Consider the following 22,827-nt stretch of genomic DNA (forward strand, 5'->3'; position numbering starts at 1 on the left):
CACAGTCCTGATCCAGATGGACGGGGGTCAGCAGCTGCTATTAATTTTTTTAAAAAATATTTGAGATCCCATCATGGATTTCATGCTATCCTGAGAAACCACAGCAAGTCCACATATATTTGGATTCTGGAACAGAACTTCTGCCTTAGAAGACAGGCATAGGTTCATTTATTTTAGGAGTTAATCCTATATGCCTGACTTGTCAGATAAGACACTTTTATGAAAAATATTGAAAGGAACAAAGAAAAAATCCATGTGTACCACTGCATAAATTAGTACATTTTCTTTATGTGAAACTTCATTTCTCTAACTAGAAATCATCAGGAAATTTTAATGCACATATCCTTAGACATTGTCTGGGAGTTACTTGAATACAGTGGGGAATGTTTTCCATTCCCTTCAGTTTAATTGTTTTTTCAGGAATTTGGCAGAGGTTGAATGTTGTACTCACAGTGTGCAAAGCTATACACCTCCCACTTGTAATAAAGGGCAAACTTGTCATCTGGTAGAAGGACCCAAACAACTGGATAGCTCCTTCTTCCTCTGACAGTGAAAGTATCCACATATAATTTAGTCTTTGAATCTATGAAAATACAGTGAGGTAGGTTTTTAAGCAGGTGCTAGATGGCTATCTGACAGCAATGCTGAGTCTGTGACTCATTATGAATTGGCAAATCATGAGAGGGAGGGAGGGATGAGCCAATGCTTGGCTCTTTCAGCTCTTTATTATATGACCAGTGTAATACCAGTCACTTTTTTGGGTCAGGAAGGAGGGTGTGTGGGTTTTTTTGCTTCCCTCTGGGCATAGAGCAGGGATCACGGGGGTGGGGAGGGAGCTATGGATTTCCTGCATTGCGCAACTGGTTGGACTAGATGACCCTTGGGGTCTCTTAAGGAGAGCCAGTTTGGTGTAGTGGTTAAGTGTGCAGATTCTTATATGGGAGAACTGGGTTTGATTCTCCACTCCTCCACTTACAGCTGCTCTTGGGTTAGCCATAGGTATTGCAGTAGTTGTCCATGAAAGGGCAGCTGCTGTGAGAACCTTCTCAGCCCCACCCACCTCATAAAGTGTCTGTTGTGGGGGGAGAAGATATAGGAGATTGTAAGTCACTCTGTGATTCAGAGAGAAGGGCAGGGTACAAATCTACAGTCTTCTTAGGGTTCCTTCCAGCTCTGTGTTTCTATGCTTTAAATGTTCGTGTTCATGTTCTGTCCTGTGGAACCTCAAAGGTACATGCTAGGTAAAATTTTCCTTTGTACACAAAAGACCTTTTTATGAAGGCAGGAGATCACTAGTTCTGTGGATAGAATGTTGTGATCCACCCTGAGCCTGTTTTGAGAAAGGATGGAATATAAATTGCCTAAATAAATAAAGCACTGCAGATATTATTAAAGGAGATGACTGTGGTTCATTCCCTTTGAAAAGAGAAGTTGTCACATACTAATAGAAGTTAAGAATGAGCTTGATTTATGCAGTCACAGGTACGAGGACAGGTTCTCCAGGTGTTTCAAGCATCAGGTGTTTCACGCACCAGTTTCATACTGCAATTTTAAGGGCAATGTAAATATCTTGATTTTGTTGACCTTAGTGGGATTTGTTTCCCATTAGATGGAAAAGCTTTCCTGAGCAGGTTAAGTATGACTGAAAGCTAAGCATGTCATTAAGGGGTATTTTGTTTTTACATGTCTGAGGCTGTGCCTGAGTGTAAAATTACTCTTGGTGCTTTGTGAGCAACACGAAATCAGAAGCATTTCTGTCTTAAATTGTGCCTAGTGCGTCAAACTGTTGTACTTCTGGTTTAAAAAGTATACTAACAATCTGAAACTAGTGTTTATCACAGCAGTTGTTTGGGATAGAGTGTACCAACAACAGCACCCAGGCAGTGTTACATAACACAAGCACCAAAGCTCCACAACATTAGTATTGTAAATACAGAAAGCTAGAGGAATATGTTTTCATATTGGAGTACCATCTGAATTTCAGAACATCTCTGAAAGCTGCAATCTATAAATTAATCTGAAATGTTTTTTCTTAAACTGTGTGTGCCTGAAATGTGTTCCATACAAATACAAGCAGGGATTATGAATGGAGACCCTTCTGTGGGTGCCACCACTGTCTAAAGTAAATAAGTTATATTAAGTACTGGATTTTTTTTTTAAGTGGTGGTTTCTGGATGGGGAAGTACACACCATTTCCATACAACTGGTCCTTGCAAAAGGGCAATACAATTTCTCTTTCCCCACTATTTAGTCTGTAAGTGTTTTAGATCTCATTTTCCCACTGGCACCATTTGATGTTTTTTAGTCTTTTGTGCGATTCGATTGGTTAGTTACTGCTTGTTATTTATTTTTATGATGGTTTAATTAATTTATTATTTTTAAATATGGTATATCAATTTCAGATTTGATGGCAAAAAAGTAAAAGCAAGATAGGATGTAATGTATAGGAAAACCAAATCTATGATCCTGGGAAATCACATTATGAAATGACCCAGGAGAGGTATCAGAGTTATCTTTTGTACAGACATATTTGTCTATGAGTCACAGATACAAGCGTTTGATTTGATAGTTTAGACCTGTATGTTTTGTCTTCAATGTGTACATTTCTGAGCCTGACACTATGATTATTAAGGCATTATATATTTATTTTAAATATTTTGTCCACTGCATACTTGGTTTCTGTTTCCAAGGCAGCATCTGGCAATCAAATAAACTGCATTAAATACAAATAAAGAAAAAATATATGGTCAAAGGACCAAAAAGAACATCATAAAGCAATGTAAAAAGCAGCACAAATCCTATCAATTGAAAGCAGCATTTAACTAGAAATCCAATTCAATAAAAGGAGCAAGGCAAATCTCTTTGGTGAGGAAATGTCACAAGTACCACAATGGAGAAGCCTCCATCTCTGTTGCACACCCACCTAATGAAAGACACACAGAGCAGGGCTTCAGAAGTGTATCACAAGTTCATATGGATCTACTAGTAGTAATGGAAAATTAGGGTTTGTAGAATCTTTCGGGCTCAAGTGCAGTGTTCTACTGGAGAAAGTTTTTCTTCCAGACGTTTCGTTCTCGGCTGCAGAGAACATCCTCAGTGGCATTGCAGCCGGAGCAGCCTAGAAATAGCAGCTCTTCAGCAGCCCTGGCCTCACTCAATGCACAGTAGCCAAGAAGGTCAGAGCGCCTGCTCCGGCTGCAACGCCACTGAGGATGTTCTCCGCAGCCGAGAACGAAACATCTGGAAGAAAAACTTTCTCCAGTAGAACACGGCACTTGAGCCCGAAAGATTCTACAAACCCTAATGATGTTACCAGCCGTGAAAACCTGAAATCTTTGGGTAATGGAAAAGTTGACATATATACAAGTTTATATGCCACTTGCTTCAGTGTCACTGGACTTATTTTGTTTTGCTTGAGAATGTTAAAACAAGTTTTGTCATAACTAGTGCTGCTTGGAATTGGTATGAATTAATATCTTCGGGCGTCCTTATTTAGATACTCAAAAGAGTTGCTTTTTCCCTAGGTATTGAGAGGGAGCAATGAAGAACAAGAAGATTCCATTTTAGCCTCTGGTTGTGGAAATTCAGCTCCTGTACCTATTGTTGCCCCAAGAAATGTGATAACAGTACTGTTTCAGTCACAGGACACCCCGGGACATGGCTTTTCTGCATCTTATATAAGCAGTAAGTAAAGACAAACCCAAAAATTACTATATAGATAAATTTAAGTAGCAACCATTTGGTCATTCATATAGGAGAAAAGTATGGTTTGAAGCTGGCAAAATGGACTCATACCAAATCAGTATCAAATTAGGATGAAGGCATTTGTAAACTAGGCAATGTCCCCCTCCTGTTAACACTGAAACTAATGGAATTTGTACAACAGCATCATTGACCCATATCAACGCAACACCACTGCTTCCACAGAGAAGGACAGAACATCTCATTTGATACATGGACAGTGTTTGGAACAGTGTACTAGACCAGTAGTCCCCAACCTTTGCGGCACCAGGGACCGGCAGGGTGGGGGCATTGAATTTGGTGCTGCAGCCTCGCAACCTCACCGCCCCACCCCCAACTGCGCAGCCTCATCCCCCACCCCCGTGCAGCCTCACTGCCCCTCCCGTAGTCTCACCCTGCCCCCTGCAGCACCTCCAGCAGCTGCTGTTTTTACGATTTTAAGACCAGGGAAGGGGTGAAGCACCACCTTCTCCAGTCCTTTAAAGGTCAGTAACCCCCCCCCCCCCCGGTGCCAATCAGCAGCGAAAACCTCCGTAGCAGCAGTGGGCGACCCGCTGAAGAAGCGGTGCTGTCCTTGTCTCCTCCCCCCCCCCCCCACGCTCAGGAAGGAAGTGGAGAGGAGACATGGGCGGCGCCACTTCTTCAGCGGGTCACCTACTGCTGCTACAGAGGTTTTCGCTGCTGATCGGCAGGGTGGGGGGATTTTCGGCCTTTAAAGAGCTGGGGAAGGCGGTGCTTCGCCCCTTCCCTGGTCTTAAAATCGTAAAAACGGAGGGTGCTGGAGGCGTCATGAGGGGGTGCAGGGCAGCAAGGCTGCACAGCATTGTAGGTTGGGTGGGGCAGGGAGAGGAGGCTGCGGCCCGGTTGCCAACAGGCTGCGGTCCGGTAGTGGTCCGCAGCCTGGGGGTTGGGGACCCCTGTACTAGACTGGTGGTTCCTAGGCCTGATGTATTGATGTAAACTGATGACATCATTGATCCATTGGCATGGCAAGCTTAAGCCAAGTCCTAGCCAGAGATATCTAGCTCAGATAATAATTTGGACCTATTAGGCAGTTGAAAAAAAATGGAATAGGTGTCCCATAAAAGATTCCAGTAGGAATCTTTTGTTTGTTTATCTGTGGATTTCCTTGCTGCATAATTCTTTGGATTTGATGTTACATAGGCAGTTCCTTTGGCTTCTAAACTCATTTTCCAGTTGGCAGGGTGGTAATTTTTTTGTAATTAACTGATTTCTCCCACCCCCCTCTAAAATTGTTGGTATAGTTCTTTTTAAAAGTATTTTACATGTATGGCTATTTATATAATATTTTTCTCTTTTGATATGTAAGCCAGTGTCTGAGTTATGTCAGTTCTGGCTGCTGGTAGGTGACTCACATGGTTGAGTTTTCCTCCAGATTACCACAAGAATTCCTTCCACCTGGAAAGCTAGATATCAGGGAAAAGAAGGTCTAGCTCATCCCTTGCCCTGATATTTAATTTTCTGTGTTTCTTTTCCTATATGTAACCATATGCAATCATGGGAGCTCCCACCTTTAGAGTTAAGTGATGCAGCACAGACAAATTTGAAATGTGTAGCCAGTTTGGTGTAGTGGTTAAGTGTGCAGGCTCGCATCTGGGAGAACCGGGTTTGATTACCCACTCCTCCACATGCACCTGCTGATGTGACCTTGGGTCAGCCACAAGTTCTCACTGAGTTGTTCTGCTCAAGTGCAGTGCTGGGAGAGCTCTCTCAGTGCCACCTACCTCACAGGGTGTCTGTTGTGGGGGAGGAAGGTAAAGGAAATTGTAAGCTGAGAGTCAGAGTGAAGTGCGAGATATAAATCCAATATATCATCATCATCATTATTATTGAATATAATTCCTTCACTTTAATGTTACGCTGGGCTATTTCAGCAGTTTTGTGGAAAACAATATTGGCATTTCCTCACAATTTTGTCAGAAATCACGTCTAACCTTATGTATGTTATTGGATTTGTACTTTGAACATTTTTTTAAGACATTCACTATTTCTTTGTTTCTATTTATGTTAAGGGTGTGGAGCAAATTTCACTGCTCCAACAAGTCGAATTGTGTCACCGAACTTTCCCGGTCAATATGACAACAACCTGAATTGCAATTATATCATCGATGTGGAACCCCAGTCTGTTGTCATCCTGCAGTTTGAGAGTTTTGATTTGCAATGTAAGTGGTAGAAGTGTTTGTTAATTGGAGAATGGCCTTAACCTATGCCCTGTTTGTTGGCTCACAAGGGCAATGGTTTGTGGTTGGCCACTTAGCAAAACAGGATGCTGGACTATATGGATCACTCACTGGTTTGATCCAGCCCAGCTGGATGTTATGTTCTTTTTTTATATATTCATATATTTACTATGACAACTCAAGACTTATGAGAATGTGAAACATTTCCAATAGAAGAGTGAATGTACAGATTTTGCTAGGTGGAATTTTGAAGGCAGAACTGCATGCCATATCTAACACCCTACATGAATGCTGAACTTGGTACAAACACCCTATCAGTTTAGCCCATGGCAACCCAGAGCTCCTAAGCTGAAGCAATTTGCTTCCTCAGCCTCCCTAGCAATTGGAACTATAGGCCTGTGTGCCTTGGAATCTGCAAGGAAAAGTGGGAAAGACATGGTAGAAGGCGATCCAGTTGACCAATATACTAATGGTACTTTGGTTTGAGGGAGTCATAGTACAACATATCCTTAGATGCAATCAAGCCCAAGAGTAGGAGAGCCTTCCAGATAGATGATTCATTTTTCTTGGCATCAGTGTTCATTTTGGAATTTAGAAAACAACTGCACTATTGTGCTGCCACACTACCCCAAATAAGCATTTGTTGGCTTGTTTCCTATTTATTGCAAAATGAGAAATAAAGCTGCAGTTTTTCAGCATACAAGATTTTCACCCATAAGATACAGGATCAAGTACAATGCAGCAATAACTGAGCTGGTTATAAAGACTTGTTTTTCATTGTTATTGGGGCGAGGTAAAGGAGTTTTTAAATATTTATGCATTTTCTTTTGAAAAGGCATCCTCTGGTATTTTTTTCAAAGATGTCCTGCCTAAATTAAATGAAGATCTATAAATCATTGATTGCAGCCAGTGGGGTCAGATATGTGGATTCCATGGGCACAATCAGCAAGAGTTTGTTACAACAAAGTCTCTTTTAAAATCAAGGTAATTTTAAGTTAGTTGCAACCATGGATGTAATCCTATGGGGAGCTGACAGCCCTGTCATATCTCAGTTCTGTGGAATCAGTAGCACTGAAATTAGTTGGGACTAACTTCTTTGATTAGTTTCAGTGGCATATAGTCATGTTTAAGACCAACTCCGCAGTTGCTGTTTCTCTGCCCACGGGGTTCTGCTCTTATTGGATCAAGCAATTGATTCCCCTCCAGTTGCTGCACAGTGGCATTTTGACCCACAGCTCCCTCCAATTTCCCTCACATGTACTTGAACGCTAAAAAACAAAATCAAGTAGATGTGAGAGAAAGTGGAGGGAGCTGCAGGTCAAAATGCAACAGTGCAGCAACTGGTGGAGAATCGATCACTTGATCCGATGAAAGCAGAACCCAAGGGGCAGAGTAATAGTGACTGTGGAATTGGTCCAAGTTTCTGAATCAGACCCATTGTATATACTAGAAATGTTGGATGTCAAAGTGCTAGGAGATCTGAGCCTCCTGCAAAATATATCAAAAAAATACTCCTTTGTCTTTGGGGAAGGGCCAGTATACCAATATACTATTGCTTTAAAAGAGATATATTATGTTTGCTTGTCTCATGTGGTCCAGCTAGTAAGGGAACTTAGTACAGAATCCCAAATAAATAAATAGATTGAGACCTTGGACTTATTTTGGTTTCACAGGCAAGACATATTTCTCTTGCCTTTCAGTAAAATGAGCTTGTGCATAGTAACCACATGATTTATGTGAGCACCCAAGCTTGACTACTAAGGTGAAGGATGAAAACAATGTGACTAGCTTAATGTATAAAGTACCCAAATGATAAACAGTTCTGCATTAAGTTGATGAAAAATTCTGAATCTTGTGTCATGCAGCTCCTGCTATGCTTGGAATGTGTTCTTATGATGGAGTGAGGATCTTCAAAGGGAACGGTGTTAATTTATTCCCTTTGGAAACTTTTTGTGGTAATGAAATCCCTGAACCTGTCAGCATCTTTGGTTCCATGCTACTGAACTTCTACACAAACTCTCACACAGTTGGCATGGGGTTTTCGGCGACCTACAGAATAATCCGTGAGTGGACATCAATGTAGCATTTCACTAGGGCAAAATTATATTTTTCTATGCATGATTAAACAAGAGGCAACCAAATGCAACACTCCACTTGTAATGATACAGATCTGAAAGCCTCACTTTGCACCAATGCTAGAAAATGCTGAAAATTCCCTCTTTACTGTCCCTTTGACAATCAGCCTTTGCTTAAAAGCATAAAATCAAGGGCCTTTGTTTAGAATAAATCACCCTGATAGCCACTGGCTAGACGGAACAGCCTTGAAGGATGACAATGTTCATTTACTCATGAAAGAGATGTTCATAATTCACTCCAGTTGGCTGTTACTGTCTGACCTTTGACTTCTGACATTTGTGAAGGATGACTATAGCTTTTTATTAGGTTGTTTGCCCACCCAAAACAGATTCTAGCCATTAACATTCTATTTCCTTCTAGCTTTATTCTTTGCAAATGGCAAAGAAAAAAAAAAAGCTTCTCTCTTCTTGCAGAGAATGAATTCTGCTTTAAAAAAAAATCTTCAGGGCTTTTGTCTTTTATTTGTCATCAGTCCAATATACAGTGCCCTCGTCATCTTAGCTGAAAATGAAGAACAAGAGCATACATATTCACCACCCTTCAGAAAATTAATGCAATGACTAGCCCTTAGAACTTCAGCAGGAGTGGGTTCATGCACTTGGTAAACAAGACTGTTCCCAAGCAAAGTCTATAAAATGGAACACAGTGGTGGACAGAGATGCTTCTTCCAAAGAAACTTGGATGTCTTCAAATAAGGAACAGAGATTGGGCCACCTCTAAGTCTCAGCTGTGTTCATTGTAGAAAATCAAAAAGAGGCTTGAATGTTTTGTGATTTCCACAGCTGCAAATTGTTTAGTAGACCTTGATGGAATCTAAAACCCGGCAGCTTTCATGTATCAGTTACAAAAGCACTTGAGTCTTGCTCTCTGCAAGGACTGAAAATTGTAGGTAGCCATGTTAGTCCATTGGGGAAAAAGCATTGGGGAAAAAGTCCATTGCAAAAGCAACAATAGTATAATGCCTTTTTTATTAGAGCCAACCAAAATATCATAAAATAACAAGCACAAACTTTGGAGCTCCACAAACTAGGTATAAACGTGCAAAAAAGGGTGGGGAGAATGCCAAATGTGTCATACTTAGGTCTGGCTAATGTATCAGGTACAAAGTTTGTCTAATGTATCAGGGAAGTAGGGATGGAGGAAATAGCCTTCACTGATAAACAGTATCATGCTCTGTTTTGTCTTTTTACCCTGTATATAGCCTTAGCTTGTAAAAACTGCTTTTTTGTGCTAGCACCTTAGAATATTCAGCTAGAACTCATGCCAACACTTTTACTTCTGAATAAAGCAAGAGAAATTTTCAGCCAGCCAGGTACCAACAAAACAGACCTGTGCTCACAACTATCAAGTTCATTTCATGCCAGCTGTACCTATAAATAAATTTGCATGCTATGCTAAAGCTTTTCTTGAATAGTAATGACAGTGTTTCTTTTTTCTGCTTTCATTGTAGCTTGTGGTGGTGTTTTTAATAGCTCTGTGGGTACAATAAGCAGCCCAACCCATTCCTTTTCTGATTACCATCACAATATGAACTGTTCATACCATATCACTGTCAGAAGAAACAAGATTGTGGAACTCAAGTACGTAAGCAAAATTAGTGTTCATTAGATGGTAAGAAAGTGCTGGCTTCTGGTTTTGGGTGCTTAGTTATTTTAACCTTTTTTTCTTTGCTGCTAACTTATGGCAACCTCATAGGGTTTTCAAGGAAGGAGATATTCAGAGGTGGTCCGTCATTGCTTGCCTCTTCGTAGCAACCTGAGATATTCTTGGTGGTCTGTCATCCAATTGCCAACCAGGGTTGGCCCTACAACCTGGGCCCCCCCTGGACAGGTATAAAACTGTGACGGATTCCTCACTAGCAGTTGCTCTGACCCTGGGGTTGTGCTTTCCCAGGAGCTCAAAAAAACAAGAACAGGAAGTTGCAAGGAAAATTGGAGGGAGCTGCAGATCAAAATGCACTAATGCAGCAACTGATGGGGAATCGATCGCTTGAGTATGGGAAAGCAGAAGCCTGGATGCAGAGCAACTGCTAGTGAGGAATTGGCCTATAATTCCTAATAATAATGGGGAACATCTTTGCAATGGCAACTGAAAAATAACTTTATGTCTTGGAGCCTGTGTCATACGGTCTTGCCCTTTATCCCTTTCTTTACTTTTTAATTAAACTTGTTTAATTGAATCTTTAAGATACTGAGGAAAATCAACATATACTGTTGACCCTAAGATAGTATTGTTCGGGTATTTGAAAGACTGTGGCTCCCTCAGATGTGGAACTAGTGTTACGTTTGTTCACTGCCAATGGTTATAGAAGCAAATTGGGAAAAGGGCAGGACCTCCTTCTGTAGCTGAGTGATTTAATAAAACCTGATATGCTGTTTTATGGATAGGATATCCTTTTCTCTCTGTGTATGTAATTGTAAACAATAGCAGTTCTTTAATTAATTAAATACTGCAGGTGAATAGTCAGAAGAACATGCCTAGGAGCCCCAAGGGCATCAGGGCTGCTGTTGTTTCATAGTGGCAGTATGACAGGATGAGCAATGCTAATACCAGTGCCTTGGGGTTGGATCCTATGAACCACTGCTTCACTCCAGCAGTCCTAGAATTTAATATACTCCTAGCTATTTTCAGTGCTTTAGTTCCAATCTAAGACAGGTAATTTATAGTTCAATCCTGTGTAAATTTACTCAGTGGAAAGTGTTCCTGAGTAAGTGTACATATGACTGCAACATTAAACTGAAATCCTGTGTACTTATTTTGGAGTTCAAGTCCCAGTAAACTCAAAACATCTTAACTGTTGAGCAAACTCAAGCGAGACCGGTATTAAAAGAAGAATCTACTTTGATGCTGTGCCCAGTCAGGTGTTTTTGCTTCAGTCCAACATTTTAGAAATGAAATGCTGCTTATAGGTAAATCACATGGCTGCCCTATGTGATGGCTTCTTGTACTCTAGTCTGTTGCTGTTTCTTTTTACAAACATACATCTTAAGGAAACAAACAATGGTGAAATGCATTTTGCAGATTCAACAGCTTCCATCTCGAGGCCTCTTCATCTTGCTACAAAGACTACGTTGCTGTCTATGATGGCCCAAACACACTTGCTCGACTTCTCGGCAAATTCTGTGGTGCTGCACTTCCTCCTATAATCAGGAGTTCCACAAACACCTTATTCCTGGTGTTCAAGACTGATTTCACTGAAGCAGCTGGTGGATGGAAAGCATCGTTCAGAGAGACAATAGGTAAAAGAGATATCAGCACTGGGAGTTTCCAGTCTCTTAAATACAAACCACCTATTGAATCATAGAATGAGTCATAGGTGGTGCATTTACACTACACAATATAATGTGTCTTACATCTGGATTTTACTGTGTAAGAATAGGTTCTCAAACACAGAAGGGACAATCAGACATGAGATTGCAAGCTGCAAAGAACAGAACTATGTATTATCTATTTTTTCCTGATATTTTAACTGACACACACACATAAACATGCAAGTTGTTCCCCCTCCCCAGTTGTATGAAAATGGCAGACACCATATTGGGTTTAACCAAGGACCACTCTATTAACTGTTTTTTGCGACAAGGGCAAATCCCGAGTATGGAAGTAGGCTAAGGCCACCCATGACACCATGGGCATAAGAAACCAGATTTTGGCTCTACCTGTATTTTTTTCCCAGTGGGATTTTTAAAAAAAAGCTTAAACAGACTTTCAGTGAGAAAACAGGGAAAGGGCTTAGACACCTCTCTCCCTTGTTTCAGTTCCGGTGGCTGTATTTATTTTAAAAAGCCAGTTCTTTGTTGCAGTTCTTTGTTACAATTCCAGTGCTTTATTTCATTTTTAGAAACCTAGGCTGTATATCCAAAATTGCTTAAAACAAGTTACTTGCCTAGGGTTGCCAAGTCCAATTCAAGAAATATCTGGGGACTTTGAGGGTGGAGCCAAGATCAAGGCTGTGACAAGCATAATTGACCTCCTAAGGGAGTTCTGGCCATCACATTTAAAGGGACGGCACACCTTTTCAATTCCTTCCTTCCATAGGAAATAATGATGGATGGGGCACCTTTTTGGGGGGCTCATAGAATTGGACCCCCTGGTCCAATCTTTTTGAAACTAAATCTGGTGCCTCTACCCCCCAAAACAGCCCCCTCAGAGCCCCAGATACCCGTGGATCAATTCTCCATGATTTTCTATGGGAATAAATCTCCATAGGGAATAACAGAGTTCCCAGCAGACATTTCCCTCCCCTCCCCCCGCTTTCTGATGACCCTAAAGCGGGGGGAGGGCCTCAAAACCGGGGGATTCCCTGCCCCCACCTGGGGATTGGCAACCCTATACTTGCCCTTTAAGCAGACTTGAAGAAATCTTTGAATTCACATTGAGATTGGTTAAAGAATCCACATTTAAGATTTAGCCACTTACTCAGACTTTGTCTGCTCATATGGCAGAACAGGATAGCCACATTTTAAGTTGCTTTGGCTGTATACCCTATTACTTTCACAGTACAGGGGAGGCATATTTTGAACGTTCCCTTACACAGAAAAATTGGAAAGTCAGAGTAGATTGAGCCGGAACATTTCTCACTATGGTTTTCAACTGGCGGGTTTTTGAAGTTGTTTTCAATATGACAGAGCATTCAGAAACAGCATTCTCCACCCACAGGCCTTGCACAACCCATTGCTCCATTTTAGAATTTTCTCTGCATATGGAGGCCAGGCATTGGCACACATTCTAATCTGTGGTGAATAAAGCAGAAGGACTATATACTACTGCAAATAGCACATGAGGGGATTGTTTGTCTGAATGCTTTTTGCATGTCAGGGAGTAATCTAAACTAAGCCCCTTCTTTTCAATGTCCTTGCTATGTCCTTGCATGTAATCTATACTTGAAGTATTTGCACATACATTCCCACCATATGCCATTCAAAGCAATAACATGCAATACATGCTGTTTCCACATACTGAATGCTAGAAATTCATATAATCATTTGAAAGTAAAAAAGGGAAGAAAGAATGGATATACACTGCCAAAAAAAAAAAAATAGGGCTGATTCTTAAATCACATTGAATTGAACTTTTAAAAATGTCCTTTGCCTGACTGCAGGAATGCTGACTCTTTCCAGCTTTCTTGTAATTCTGAAATATCATTGATGAATTTTGCAAAAAGCATTTAAAAGCCTAATACGTTCCCTCTCCAGTTAGTTCAGTATATGGGGAAGAAGTCATTCATTTGGATTTGCAAAGTGTGCAGTTCAGCCATTTTGCTATAAAACAGCCTCTGTGTTATAGCAGAAGCATGCCATTATGCTGAGTCATTACACCCACCACCCTAGCCAGTAGCTGCTTATCATTTGTCACAGTCTACAAAGAATACAAGAATAAGGAGCACATTTGGGCACTTTTGTTTTTAACCAAGCCTTATCAGACCTCAGAAGTTAAGCAGGGCTGGTGCTTGGATGGGAGATCACAACGGAAGACTGGGGCTGCTATGCAGAGGAAGGCAATGGCAAACCACCACTCTTCATCTTTTGCCTTGAAAACCCCAGGAGGGGGAACTGTATGAAGCTGTTATGAGTCAGTTCCAACTTGATGGCACACTTGCCTTTCATATATCTATATATCCACAGTTATTCACTTCAGTAATTTCTGTGAACTCCTTTTCAGTTTGGTAAGTTTTGCAAATGTAAAATACAGTCCCACTTAGGGTTGCCAAGTCCAATTCAAGAAATATCTGGGGACTTTGGGGGTGCAGCCAGGAGACTTTGGGGGTGGAGCCAGGAACAAGGGTGTGACAAGCATAATTGAACTCCAAGGAAGTTCTGGCCATCACATTTAAAGGAACCGCACACCTTTTTAAATGTCTTTCTTCCATAGGAAATAATGAAGGATAGGGGCACCTTCTTTTGGGGCTCATAGAATTGGACCCCTAGGTCCAATCATTTTGAAACTTGGGAGATACTTTGGGGAGAGTCACTAGATACTATACTGAAAATTTGGTGCCTCTACCTCAAAAAACAGCTTCCCCAGAGCCCCCGAAACCTCCAGATCAATTCCCCATTATACCCTATGAGAATCAATCTCCACATAGAGAATAATGCTCAGCAGATGTGAGAGGATGCAAGGACTACAAGTCCCAGCATGCACCTCATGAAGGGAGGCCAGACTGGAGCGAATAGCAGGCTGGCAGTGGGCGGGTCTTTGTGATCCGGAGGAAGGGAGAAGCCTGAAGCCAGGCAGGGAAAGAGACACAACGCCATTCCACCCCCCCCCACCCCCGCTATCAGATTTTTAGAGAGCGGGGGATTAGGCTGCTAATCCAGGGGTCCCCCGGCAGGGCGGGGGGGTTGGGAAGCCTAGTCCCACTATTATAAGTGTGAAGCATACTTAGCTAATTCCCTGCTAGTTACTAGATGTCTGTATAATGGATTCCCCCTTTCTGGTCTGCAGAGGAATTCACTGCTACCCTAAATAGCAAGGGCAATTCTTATTGTTTGTTTTAATTTATATTTCTCCCCCCCCCACCCACCCATTGCAAGTGGGCTCAGGTCAAGTCACAACAGTACTGACACCATGTTTACAGGGTCTATCTGCTGTTGCTCTTCAAAGATTGAAACGGTACTAAGACTCAGTTCTTATGTTTTGCTTGTGTTTGGGAGGATAGTGAGAATTCCTTATTTTAAGGATGGGGAAGAAGGATAAAACTCTAGATGTTGAGTTTATAGTGGGACAAGCCTGCAGGTCTCATTGCCTGTAATGCCAGCAGTCCCTAGTTTGTCACTTCTGGGTAGCTCCATGGTAAGAAACTCCATGGTAAGGATCTCTTTTAACTAGACAAGGCCTTATTTTTTTAAGAAAAAAAAATTATCCTAGGATGCTGTTCCTCCCTCAGCCCTCAAGCATGTACAATTTTTCATGTAATTTACTTGCACTTTTGAAATTCTGTACAAAAGACTCTTTGGATATGGCCACAAAATAGCAAAAGATACATATAAAAATATTTAAGCACAAATGACCTACAGTTCCAGAACTGTTACAAGGAGGCCCAACTGACGTAATCATTCAAGAAATTCTGTGCCACTTCTCTAAAAGCTAGGAAGAAATTTTTTATTTAAATCTTTGGCAGATAGAGGCAGGACTTCCAAAATCTGTTTAAAATTAGTCCATAGTGAAACTCCATCTTCTCTATCCAGTGTAAAATCGCAAGTTTTGTATTAGCACAGCACCCATATGTCAAATCTAAACCACAATTCTTCATTAACGTACAATGAGCACACTATTCTGTAACTATATTAGTGAAGCAAGATTGGGTAATGTGATTATAGTGTTCTGCTTAATATTGTCGGTGACCCTAATTAACTCTTGGAAAGAGGTGAACAAACATAGTAAAACTCATTAGGAGTAATCTAAACATTGTTGTTGTTGTTTTCTTTTAGAAGTCTGGCCATTTTCACTTCTGGTGATAGGTTTCTCATGAAAGATGTCAAAAATAAGGTTATCTTTCCATCATTCTTTGTGAATTTTACTGACAGATTAATACTTTGTTGACCTGAAAGGGGATTGGATCTCATTTCTGTTAGAGGTTTCTGCTTGAAAAGATCAAATTTATATCCCAAATAGTTTGATGGATTGTTGGATCAAAATGAGATTGAGAGCCTTTTAGTATAAAAGCAAAAGCATAACTTTATTTCTACAGGGATGGGGAACTGGAATGGAAAACAAGAAAGCACTAAGAGCTGCATCCTATCTCTATGAAAGACACATGGCTAAGAGAGAATACTTCTTCTTTCTTCTTGACCTCTGCCTACCTAGACAAAGAAGTCACCTAACTGACCAGTTAGCACAAACAAATAAACAGGCTTTTCCTGGGCTTTCTCTTGATTGGCAGGGAGCCAAGATCCTCTTCCTAGGTCAGGCAGACAATAGAAAACAGGTAAACAGTATTAACCCTATAACGACTGGAACTTAGAGCACTGGAAATTCCAACAATTTCTAATTATAGAATATCTGCAGATCATTAAACTTGTTCCACAGAACATCATTAGGTCTCTAGGCTCCTGATCATCCTCGTCACTCTCCTCTGCATCTGTTTCATTCTGTCCACATCCTTTTTGAAGTAAGGCCTCCAGAACTGCACACAGACTCCAGGTTAAGTCTGCCCAATGTGATGTACAACACTGTTTAAAGAAGTGCTGTGATTATCATGGGATATTTGGTAAAGTTCTGTTTACATGCAATTTATCATTAAAAAGTATTTACACATTGTAGAACATTGATGTGAAAAGTAGAGGATTTATAGCAAAACTTTGCAGAGAACCAATTTGGTGCTAGCTGGAAGAATGGACAGGTAACAGCTGTTTGGAGACAAGAGAAGTGTGCCTGGAAGTCACACTGTTGGTGGAATCAGCTCCCGGAGGAGGTGAGGGCCCTGCGGAACCTTGAACAGTTCCGCAGGGCCTGTAAAACAACCCTCTTCCGGTTGGCATATAATTAACTGTGAGCAGAATGCCTGAATATTAAATCTTAAACATCAGATTACTGAATATTGGAAATTTGAAGGACTGATTTAAGGAATAGTAGCATAGTGTATATCGATGTGAGTTTTATGTATTTTTAGGTTTTTATGTATTTTATTGTATAATTTTAATCGTATTTAAATCGACCTCTGTTAGCTTTTATTGTTGTAAGCCGCCCTGAGCCCACCTCGGTGGGGTAGGGCGGGATATAAATCGAATAAAGTAAAGTAAAGTAAAGAAGTCAAAGTGATTGGCCACTAACATGGCCAGAGTGCTCTGGCTCAAGCTTATGCAAACTTATGCATGTAAGGTATTTGTATTACCCAGGACCCCTATTTAGCTAAAGTTCAAATCTTTACCAAAGCTGGTTTTTTCTCAGTATTTTTTTTACTGTTGTAGTTATTGTAATAGCAATAGTAATAGTAGTGGCAGTAGTGATAGCAGCAGCAGCAGTTGTTGTTAGGCACTGTATGTAGTATAGCCAGGAGAACCTAAGATTGTTTGGAAGTCAGGAGTTCTAGCTCTCTTTTAGCATTATGCACCACTAGGTGGGTGAACTAGACTTGGTTTTAAAGCAAGAGAGATTTCAGAGATGGTTTGCCATTTCCTTCTTTTGCATCACAACCCTGGTATTCCTTGGAGGTCACCCTTCCAAATATTAGCCAAATCTGACCATACTTAGCTTCCAAGAACTGATTAAATTGGGCTAGCTTGGGCTATCCAGATTAGGGCACTGCTGTACTGTCAAGCAGCAAAGAAAACACAGGAACAGATCAGTTGATATGTGACATTCTACATTTGACTTTGTGAATTGGCTGGTTTCCTTACTAGCAGCCTGTTTATAATTAACTGTGTTTTCAGTTACCTCCATTGGGTCTGAGTATCATTCATGGTTTGAAGTCAGAAAAACCTCAGCCTTAAAATATAACTGTTTCATAGTTCATCCCTTCATTATTGCTGGTGCCATTCCAGCTATTGCTATGGCTGCTATTCTATTAATGTAGCTTTAATAAAGATCAATTTTCTGCTTGGAGCCAGAACCATCTTTGCTCTCAAATTGCTACCACAGCATGTATAAGCTATGCCTGAGCCAACATCAGTTAGTGTTCAATACTTGGCTTCAAGCCTGTTTCCATCAGTTCCAAGCTGGATATAAGTCAGCAGTGAGATATTGTTGCAAGAAAGGCAAAATTGTGATAGGCTTGCCATAACAGAAACATTATGTGCTAGGCATGGGGGCGGCAGTGTGACTTTAGCACTAAGATTGGCACTCTTAGAGGTTCAAAATGAGCCTCGTGCCCTGTTTTGGTTAGCACATTGTACTAAGAAAGTAAGCAGACTGGAGAAGACTCAGAAGAGAGAAAGAAAGCTGTCAAAAAGATGGAAAATGTGGCAGGCAGAAGACTGTGGGCCAGTTCTAGCACAGTATTTGTTAAAACAGGAGGGCCATTGTCTTAAGAACCATAGCTGTGTCCCTTTGTAGCAGAAACTCATGGCTCAGTGGTAGGGCACCTGCTTTGTGTGTGGAAGGCATCTCCAGTTTATAAAAGATGGTTGGTGTGGTGAAAGACCTCTGTCTAAGACTCAGAGAGCTGCTGCTGGTGGTCAGAGTAGATAAAACTGACCTTGATAAACTAATAATCTGTTCCTGTGCCTGTAGAATTTGGACTCAAGATTAGTTGCTGGGAGGATTGCCAGCATCCTGGTGGGAAATGGAGGTCTCCCAGAAGTTATTTATTTATATCCCACCTTTCTGCTCGAAAGAACATCCAAGACAGCTAACAAATATAAAATCCTATTAGAATTCAAATACTAAATCCTATTATGACAATTAGATAATTAAGTATTAACTAACAAAAGTCTCCTGAAACTAAAAACAGTATATCCAGGTAGTAATTTTTTTAAAGGCATGAGCAGTCAAGAGGGGAGTCTGTACAGGTTGAAAAGCTTGGCTTAGATGGGAAAATCTTCCCAAGCAAAATAATTACAGCTAAAGTTGCCAGGTTGCCTCTGGCCACTGGCAGGAGATTGGGGGGTGGGGGGTGGAATAGGGTTGTCAGATCCAGGTTGGGAAACTTCTGGGGAGGTGGGAATGGAATCTGGGGAGGACAGGGACAGGATACAATGCCCTAGAGTCCACCCCTCCAAATCATCCATTTTCTCGGGGGAATTGATCTTTCTAATCTGGAGGTGAGCTGTAGTTCTGGTAGGGTTGCCAGCCTCCAGGTGGGGCCTGGGGATCTTCCACTTTTACAACTGATCAACAGACAGAGATCAGCTCCCCTGGAGAAAATGGTTGCTTTGAGAAGTGGACTCTATAGCATTGTACCATGCTGAGGCCCCTTCCCTTCCCAAACCCCACCCTCTCCTGGATCCACCCCCAACATCTCCAGATATTTTCCACCACAGACCTGGCAACCCTAAATTCCGAGGGATCCATGGTCCCTCCCATCTGGAAGCTGGCATCCTTAATTAAAACTGATCTCCAGACTACAGATATCAGTTCCCATCAAGAAATGGCTGCTTTGGAGGTGGAACTCATGGCATTATACCTTGCTGAGGCCCCGCCCCTCAAACTCCATCCACCACAGGCTTCACCCCCACATTTCAAGGAATATCTTAACCCAGAGTTGGCAACCCTGGTTGAAGGAAAGGGCAATAGATGGTACCTCCCCAAACAGAAATTTAACTGGAATGTTTTTATTTGCTATATGGAAACTATATCCAAACAAATTAGCAGACAGAGATCTACATGTATGTGAGAAACAGTAACTGCAGATTGCTAGGCTTGGAATCAGCATTCTATAGGAGGACCTGCCTACATGAACTACTCACTGTTCATCATGTTGTTTATTCATCTGGTTCTAAATATGGACTATCTTGGGCCTGGTCAAGTGTGCCATTGTTAATCCCCAACCTCATTTGAACCTTTACCAAGTGCAGTCTTCACAGTCTCTTCTGCCCCCACCTCTCTCCCTAAGCAAAGCTGAGAGGGTTTGGCAGCCATTTTATCTCTGCTGATATTTCAGCCCAGATACCAGAAATGGAAAGAAAGCAGCAATTATGGTACAGGTTCAGTCACAACCTCTTCTATAAGAAAACAAGGAAGTGTGTGTTATTAATGTGTTGATTTGCATAATATTTCTAATTACTATATTTCTCAAACACATTGTATTACCAATCAGTTGCTTTTCATCTTTCCCTAACTGCTGCAAAAAGGTTAGGGAAGAGTACACAAATATTTACCCCAGTGGGGTACGTTTGGGGGTCCCAGTGAGGGTGAGTATCCCCAATCAGAGAAGTGGCATGAGAAGATTAAAAAGACCCACAGCATCATTTGAGACACTACATCACTTCCAGTAATAAAATGAACTGACATAGGGTAGCTCCAGGAATCACTAGAAACTCTATGGGTTTACCCATAGAATTTCCAGCGATTCCTAGCACTACCTGTGTCATGTCTGGTTCATTTACCAGAAGTAACATGGCACTGCAGCCAGCATTGGTACCTCCCTCCCCCAACACACACACCCTCACTTGCAAGACTTCTGCTGGTTGGCAGGGAAACTGCTGGAAAACTGCCATTGTGCTGGTATCAGCAATCAAATTGGTTAATAGAGAAACCTTACAAGCCTATTTCCATGTGGAAATCACCTTTGTTTGGTCAGCAGAGCAGTATTTCTCATGATGCACTTCAGCTGTTCAGCTCCAACATCAGGGGCCCTGAGTTGAATATATCTTCCATGCAATCCAACTACTGTACTAGTGAACAGAAATATCCAAGTGGGAAAGAACATTTTGCAACTCCTCACATTTCTGGCAGGGTGCAGATGCATAGCAAGATACTTCACAGCACTTGGCAGAACACTGCAGATGAATTGCATTACTAAGTATGATTATATAAATATTATGTCAAGTTGCCAATGGATGCATAGCTGTCAGTATTCATATTAAGAGAAGAGCTACTGGTTGCTCTTCCAAGAGGAGTATAGGGTTCTCAGGTCCCCCACCCAGCATGGGATGGGGGGGTAGGGTTGCCACATCCAGATTCGGAAACTTTTGGCGATTTGGGTATGGAATTTGGGGAGAACAGGGACATCAGTGGGGAACAGTGCCATAGAGGTCACCTTCCAAAGCATCTATTTTCTCCAGATAAACTGATCTCTGTAGTCTGGAGATAAGCTTTAATTCCAGGGGATCCCCAGGTCCCACCTGGAAGCTGGCATTCCAATCCTGACATGGTTTACTCATATCACATGAAAGCTAACAGAGTAATTATGAAGGTGTTCCTGTCCACCATAGATGGAAGGAAGGATTTCTTCATCCCTAAGGACTGGAGGAGGAGTCTAAAATATCATTATGCCATAATCCTCTTTGTGAAGAAAAAACAGGAAATTAGATATGACTGTTACAGAAATAAAACAGTCCCCCAATAGCCTCCAACAGTGTTTTTCTTGTTCAAGAGAATGAAACCTTAGAATATTGATTCAGAAAGACATGAATGATGTAAGTAGAACAGACTTCCAAAGCAGTGAGTGGATGACCTTATCCATTTTTATTTTCAAATCTGATTCACTATGCCAAATCTAGCTGCTGGATCCTGCTTATGTAAACAGAACTTTCACCCAGGCTTTCTTGAATAAGATTATTTTGCCCCATTTCAGGCCTGGTTTTGAAACAGAAATTGATTTGTCTGTTCTGCTAGGCTACAAGTGGGAAGTGTGAGCCAGATACTCCTGAACTTCTCAACAGCTTTACAGGGGTCATTTTGTAGGAGGGAAAAGGTACAGGAGCTCAGTAGCATATCTCATTTGCATATGCCCTGGGATCTGTGTGCAACAGGGAGAGAACTCCCCACTGCATGCAGACCTTGGCTGGAGGTTCAGGAGCTCTGCTCCTGTAAGATCCTGCTGAACTCAAGCCTGGCTTTTGATATAATTGACTAAGGTATCCTTCTGGACAGGCTGGAGGGAGTTCATGTCACTGATTCCATTCCTTTTTCATTGACTAGTACCATATGGCGGTGCAGGCACATAGCTGGTCAGACTCATTATGTTAGGGGTTCCCCAAGGCCCTGTTCTCTCCCTCGTGCTATTCAAAATCTACTTGAAACCACTGGATATTTAACAGTATGCTAGTGTTGACAGTAAGTCTGATGGTTATTTCTCCTTCTTAACATAGTCAGGTGATGCTGTGGATGTTATAAACAGGTGCCTGGAGGTGGTGATGGGCTGGATAATGGCCTGAAGCTCAGTCTAGACAAGACAGAGATGTTGTACCAAACCCTGTACCAAATCAGTGATTGAAGAGAGAGGCTGTTCTGCATGAGGTTCTAACTCTTCTTGAAATAACAGGTTCTCCATTGTAGGTTCTAATAGATCCATGTTTACAAGGGGAGGCTTAGGTCTTCCCTGTGGCATGTCTTTCTCAACTGTTTCAGATGGCATTCCAGCCCTAGTCCACAGTAATGCATGCTCTAATCACATCCAAGCTAGACAGTTACAGTGTGTTCTCCGTTTGACATTTTTGAAGATCATCTGAAAACTTCAAGATCACTTTCTGATATAAATTACAGAGTGTACATTTCACATGTGCTAAAAGATTTACGTTATTTAGTAACTCACTTCAAGCTCAATTGGAACTTCTTATTCAGACCTGTAAAACCTTTTGTGGGATGTGATCAGAGTATTTGAAGGGCCACTTTTTAATGAACCTGCCTAATTACTGCAAGCGTCATCTGAAACTCACAGGTTGTTTGCCTCTGTTATCTGAAATAAGATGGGTGGCCCTGCAAGGAGGAGCCTTTTCTATGGTGGCACCTTGATTATGGAATATTCTTGCCACAGGTGTTTGAAAGTCATCAAAATGTGCCCATTATCGCCACTTTGGGGGTCTCTACTGTAAGTGGAAAAGGCAAAGTATAAGTTATTAAAATAAATACACACATCTCCGGTGCTCTAATGGTAATTTGTCCCCATGCAGATGACAGAGGCTGCAAAATAAAGAATTCCTGAGTACACAGAGAAATTGTACATTTAACTTCCCCTTCAAAATCCCAAAATGTTCTGATGAGAACTGAAAATGCTGCAGCATAGAGAGAATGTTGGTAGAGTTGGGAGTCAGTTAAAGACATGAGTATGAAGAAATTAGCCTGCTCAAACTGGGGGAAACTGGCATGGGTGGGATTTAGGGGCTTTCCAAATTGTTCCTCCCTCCTACAATTCCTTGTGTGCCCCCAG

At 41.4% G+C, this 22,827-nt stretch overlaps 1 protein-coding gene across 1 annotated transcript in view; it reads left to right on the top strand.

The window, feature by feature from the left end:
• The window catches only part of CUBN (cubilin), a 211,622-nt gene that overhangs the window by 167,279 nt on the left and 21,516 nt on the right, over positions 1 to 22,827 (top strand). The window contains exons 55-59 of the mRNA XM_060248423.1: positions 3,525 to 3,684; positions 5,775 to 5,924; positions 7,808 to 8,005; positions 9,529 to 9,658; positions 11,100 to 11,317. Coding sequence (XP_060104406.1) covers positions 3,525 to 3,684; positions 5,775 to 5,924; positions 7,808 to 8,005; positions 9,529 to 9,658; positions 11,100 to 11,317 — 856 coding nt within the window. The remainder of the gene's footprint in view (positions 1 to 3,524; positions 3,685 to 5,774; positions 5,925 to 7,807; positions 8,006 to 9,528; positions 9,659 to 11,099; positions 11,318 to 22,827) is intronic.

This window comes from Heteronotia binoei, chromosome 10 (assembly GCF_032191835.1).
Source record: "Heteronotia binoei isolate CCM8104 ecotype False Entrance Well chromosome 10, APGP_CSIRO_Hbin_v1, whole genome shotgun sequence".
NCBI classification, from domain to species: Eukaryota; Metazoa; Chordata; class Lepidosauria; order Squamata; family Gekkonidae; genus Heteronotia; species Heteronotia binoei.